The 6,000-nt window shown below is 41.7% G+C and overlaps 1 protein-coding gene across 2 annotated transcripts in view; it reads left to right on the forward strand.

The window, feature by feature from the left end:
- The window catches only part of bnc2 (basonuclin zinc finger protein 2), an 87,858-nt gene extending 84,806 nt beyond the window's left edge, over positions 1 to 3,052 (forward strand). For both annotated transcript variants that reach the window (XM_085355831.1, XM_085355830.1), the window contains exon 5: positions 2,242 to 3,052. In XM_085355831.1, coding sequence (XP_085211957.1) covers positions 2,242 to 3,052 — 811 coding nt within the window. The remainder of the gene's footprint in view (positions 1 to 2,241) is intronic.
- Positions 3,053 to 6,000: the final 2,948 nt, after the last annotated feature.

A 6,000-nucleotide genomic window follows, 5' to 3' on the forward strand; every position in this document is an offset into this window, starting at 1 on the left:
GAGGAAGGAGGGAACTGAGGAGTTGGTTTTGGGGGAGGAAAAATAGAGCACAGTGAAGAGGAGTGATGGAGGTGGAGGGACGGAGGGGAGTGGGAAATGGGGCAGAAAGTCTAAATCTGATAAATGAAGGGATGAGGGCATTATGTCCACTGTGTGTGGATTCAGCTGACTTATGTTGAGTATTTAGGGCAAGGAGGCACTGCAAACAAAAGGGTTAAATAATAATGAAGATGAACTTGGCTCTTTTTCTCCTCTACAGTTCTTGTAATTTTGTAAATGGTTACAAATGACCCAAAGTAACAGTTTAATTTATTTGAGGATTTCAGTAAAATGGATAAGATTCTAGTGGTAATTGTCAATATTTTTCATTTAACTGCTATAGCTTTAAAGAGATTTGGTGTAGCTAATTTTGCAGTCTACTTACTGCATGTATGACTAGATAGCCATGGTTAATTTAGAGCTTATTAGCAGTGAGAAGGTGTTGTAATACAGATGGAGACATGTTGCAAAGGACCTGCCTACCTGAGCATCATCAACAGCATTCTTAACCTCAGGCTTAACAGAGCAAATCTGTGTGGCCCCTCGTCACATCTCAGTGTTGGTTGGCACCCTTGCACAAACTGTGGCCTTTTTCCCGATTACACTGATCACTGATTACAGCATTTTTTATTTATTTTTTTGCTGTACGCAGAAACACTGTGGTCTCTCACAGACAAACATCCACACATGCGTTTTAGAGACGCAGACACTGAATCACGACGGCCGTATTTCAGCCATTAGTTAAACGCCAACTGCATATTCAAAGGATTAAAAGAAGAACAAGGGATGTATAAAATCTTTTTGATTGCAGGACGTGGAAAACGGAATATATTTTCTGTTTTTCCACACGCACAAACAGAGATAGGAACGTGCAAAGACACACATGGTCACACACACACACACACACAGTGAGAGCCACAGCCAATCGATTTGCCACGCTCTCCACAATGCTGACGATGCTCGAGTGGACGGGCTCCTGGTTGCTTGGTTCACAGAAAAGGGTCCCTCAAATGAATGTATTTTTACCTCTTGCAGGACAATGTCGGATAGGGAAGTAAATAATTAAAGGAAAGGGACCCTTTTTGACTGCATCAACCCTGCCACTGCTGGTAAGCTCTACTATCCATTGTGACTCCATTTTCGCCCGTCCTGCTAAGGACGACCTTTTTTTTCCCTTTTCTTTTCAATTTTTGTGTTGTTTTACACACATGTGCCCTCCCTGCATGGAAACCCTTCACATTAAAGGCACTGAGTGATTGCATATTTTTATTTTAATTAATTGTTGGCCTGATGTGAGAAGAGAGGCCGTGTGTATGCTATATTATGGCACTGGTAATTGGGTCCTTAAATTTCTTTTCTGTGTTACACAGTTTTATTGTGACGTGTGTGCTGTTGGTCCCCTTTCTCATGGTGTCACTTTGCAACTGTGAAATACGAGCTTAAAGGGAATAAATAGAATAAAGGGAATACATTTGATTTTCAAGCCCATTTCACTTTGCATCCTCTAGCATGGCCTTGTGTGCTAACTGAAATCCCCACTAATTGTATCCTGGCTTAAGCATGGCACTTGTTACTTGGTTTCCTTCATGAGCTGTAGCACCTTGTTTTTGGAAAAAATGCCCATCTTAATTAAATCCAAGGCTACATAAAGACATGTTCATTGAGGTGCTCGATTAAGCCACCTCCAATAGGGAACGAATGCGATAATCCTGTCACGGCCTAGTGCTAATATGCTATCCAGTTCCCCTCGATTATCACATTACCACAGCTCGAATCAATTGATAAACTCCCATTCAATATGGTGGAGTATTTAATTGAGTCAGACTCTATTGGATTTGAGGGCTGTGCAGTGCAGACATGCTGACAGTGGTAAACACTAGCAGGATGCTCTCTCTCATTGCTATGTTAGTACACTTTTTCAGTGGAGAGCTATCGGATGGATTTCTGTCTGTGTGCGGGCCTTTTTTTGTACCTTTCCTGACAGAAACAATAATTACAGACAGAGTGCTTCCAAAGATATTGAATCTTCTAAGCTTGGCACCATTTCACAGAAGTAAAATAACTTGTATCTAAAATATATGTCTGTAAATACAAATGCGTGTATTTCAACTGTGTTCCTATTTCTATTTGAGATGTAATCTACATTATTGATATACTGGCAGCATTCTGAGTTATATCTCTAATTGTCCCCCTGCACATTAGGCACAGCTCCAACATCAACCTGCACCGCAAACTGCTGACCAAAGAGCTGGACGACATTGTCCTGGACCCCCAACTCACGCCACTGCCCAAGGACCTGCGAGCTGAGTTACTGGCCAAGATCTACGCTGGACACTACATGGGCTTGGACCCCATGGCCGGCATGGGCCTCGGAGGTGCCAGTCTCGGGCCTGCCGGGCTGAACCACATTCCCTATTCCCCCATGAGTAATGATCATCCTCACCATCCTCTCAACCAAGACTTTCGAAACCACCACACCAATGGCTTCTCTCGGAGCCAGCCAGACGACTACATGGTTTTGGACCTGAGTACCACATCCAGCGTTCAATCGAGCAGCAGCATCCACTCCTCACACGAGTCAGATGAGGGAAGCGATGAAGGCATCCTATTGGATGATCTGGAGGAAGAGGGAGAAGAGGATGAGGGCAACAGCGAGGGAGAGGACTTCTCCCAGCGTGCCATCGGGCGGGCTGATGGGGCATATCGGGATGAGATGAGAGAACTAAAAGATGGACAAAGTGAGGGGTTGGACCCTTCCTCCTCACCATTCCTCCTTTCGTCCTCTGGAGGCAGTAATGGCAGCAACAGTGGGATCCTCTGTAACATCTGCCACAAAATGTACAGCAACAAAGGGACCCTGCGTGTGCACTACAAGACTGTGCACCTACGCGAAATGCACAAGTGCAAAATCCCCGGTTGCAACATGGTGTTCAGCTCTGTACGCAGCCGCAACCGACACTCTCAGAACCCGAACCTCCATAAAAATATGCCCTTCTCTACAATAATAGACTAAAGAAATGACTTGTCACTCTGCCCTCCTGTCAGAATGCCCGCTACTCCCTTCATTCCTCATCCTTATTCCTCCTCAAATTAGCTTTTAACCCCAGCCCAAGACCATCAAATACAAGCTAAATGCCTGTATGACCGTCCTTTGAACGTCATTGCGAGACATTTCTATCTCCATGTATAAAATTAATTGACTCTAAATACAGTTTATTATTGTGTCCTTTGACTTTTCCTTCTTTGGAAGAACAGGATAACACTCTAGAGCATGGAGAGTTGTGTTTTCATAAGCCCCCTCCATCCTTTCCTTTCTAACTTCTCCCACTTTGTGTTTATTTCCATCTCCAAAGGATCCATTCAAACTCTTATTTGTGACTTTGCCTTCAGATATGATAGTATTGAAAAAAAAAACTTAAAATGTTCTCGTTGTATTTGTGTAATGATAGCTTTTAAATGAACCCCTTACAAAAGCATGATAGCTTCATTTGTAAATAATGTCCCAAAAGGCTTTTGGTGTAAAAGAGTTGTGTTGATGGTTGTTTGCTTCTTTTTTTTCTCCCTTTTTGGGATTTTATGTTACAGTCCAGTAAAATACTTCCAGCTATAGGCAAGAAAGCGGTAGCATCTTACTAGCTTGACTCATTTATGTTAGCTTCAAAGACACATTTTAAACTGAGTCCTAAGGAAAAAAATGAATATCACGTGACTTGTTTTATCTACTTGTTAGATATTCAGAGGTTGCCGGCATGCTTTTTTAGGCTCCTACACTGATATCATTCTCTGTATTTCTATTGATTTTTTTTTGTCTGTTATGTTTATGAGCTTTAGTATACCAATTCAGTTTTTGCACTTTGCATCTATACAAGGGGATGTGTAATATTAATATAATGAGGATTTTTTGCAATGCTGAGTTTTAGGTGTTGTTTGGGGTCATCGATGGCTGCGGTGCCAATGGAAGTGACAGTACCTTCAACATTCAACTTGTGCCAGTTTCTTTTTGCACGCGTTTCAATGTCAAACCCAGTTTGATGACAGAAAACATCTCGCCTCCCTGAACAAAACCTGAGATCTGCCCTCATTGCTGAACCATTTATTCAGAAGGTGACAAAAGTGACTTCAAAACAAAACCAGGTTTGATCATTATGAACTGCTGTTTCATAAACACAAGGGAGTAAATATTGATAAAGTCTCTCTTTCCTTAAAAGAAGCAATGTGGGGTTTAACGCTTGCTTTCTGTAGAAGAAAGCATGTTAGTCAGTGCAAGAGCTGGTGTTTGTTCTTACAAAAAGCATCCTAATGGAACATACAGTCCCACAGATTTTAAAAAAAAAAAAAAAAAAGGAGAGGAAAAATGAAAATAGTCCTTCAACTGTGACCAAAAGATAAGTGTTTGCTAAAAAAAGAAAAAGAAAAAAGAAGCTCTTTCAGTGTGACATTGTACTTAAATCATGCCCTGTTTGATTGATATGATGCACTTGAGTCTTAAAACATTTTGCTGTGATATTGCGCCATTGGTTTCCATTGCTGAGCATAAAAATGTTGCCATGTTTTGTTTTGTTTTTTTGGCTGTTAGTTGCACCGATTTGTAACATGTCCATGAGTGTCTTACGGTACAACTATTTCCAGTAATTGGGCAAAGTAGCCAAGGGAAGGGGTATTTATTAGAGGGTGATGTATCTCCATAGAAATGTTTTTTGTCCGCTATATTTTTCTTTGTAAAAAGACAAAAAAGTAGAGATCGTTCCTCAGTTTGACTTATTTCTCAATGTATTAGCAATGCCATGTGTTACTGTACAAGGAGATCTACTCTTACTTGACTGGTGCTACACACAGTGGGAAAATATGCAGTGTTATGCGGTGTGCTGTACAGTATTCACAACACCTTACATCCATAACAGTGCTCAGTTCCACTTATTTCATACTTAGGCCATTTTGCAATACAGACATGACCTATTCTATTGAAATATTTCATGTCTTTTTTAAGACTCCACCCATATGACACATGCAGTTTTTAGTTCTCTCTTCTCAGAGATAAAAAAGCACGAGACAGAGAGAGCTGAGTCTGATGGAAAGGTTGCGGAGGTGGGAGGCTGACTAGGGAGGAAAGGATGACAGAAACGATCATTAAAAATGTGCTGTTTCTCTGTTACCTGGAGGCGTCCCGCCATTCCTGCTTCTTCTGTCTAATAACTCACTTGTCACTACGTTACACTGCCAGACGCCAAGGTTGCTGACAAGACTGTGACACTGACGGGAGAAAAAGAAGAAAGAGCGTGCTTTGAACAATTTAATTTGACTCATTCGCTTAAGTGTAATTCAATTCATCTGATCATTTTCTTTGCACGCTTATTCTTAGTCAAGGTCGCCGGTAATTCAATTCCTTTCTCTCACTCTGTTTTTCTCTTTGTCTGTCAGAGCGCAGGCATTTAACAACCGCCTTACCCATTTCTTCAATCCGCCACTCACTTACCACCTCTACACGCCACAGCGCAGATCCTATAGGGACACACGCTAATAGTGTATGCTTAAGTTCAGTGGACGGCCATGGCATAGGAAAAAGGGATGGGTAATTGCCTGTTTATCCCAAGTGAAGGGAAAATTGAGTACAGGAACCCCTGCCTTCTCCCAGGAGTGGGTTTCACTGAGGCACTTGCTGCCTCATTCACTCATTCAATCCCCACGGCCCTCACTCTGCCAGAAATAAAAAAGTGCTACTCCAGGAACCCTGCTGACAGCTGTCTCTCTAACACACAACCATACACACACACAGATGAAAGTGGCACACACGCAGAAACACAACAAGACCTAGGTGACTTGTTAACCTCCAGTGAAAGACAAAAAAGGGGCATAGAAACATATTCTCACAGCAGAAATGACACACTATTGATGCAAGTTGGAATAAAGTCTAACACAGACAATATGAATCTCCTGAAAACATTATTTTTTTAAGTCTATTGA

Source organism: Diplotaxodon limnothrissa, linkage group LG6 (genome assembly GCF_057381915.1).
Source record: "Diplotaxodon limnothrissa isolate DT_005_m linkage group LG6, D_limnothrissa_male_GT1.1, whole genome shotgun sequence".
NCBI lineage: Eukaryota > Metazoa > Chordata > Actinopteri > Cichliformes > Cichlidae > Diplotaxodon > Diplotaxodon limnothrissa.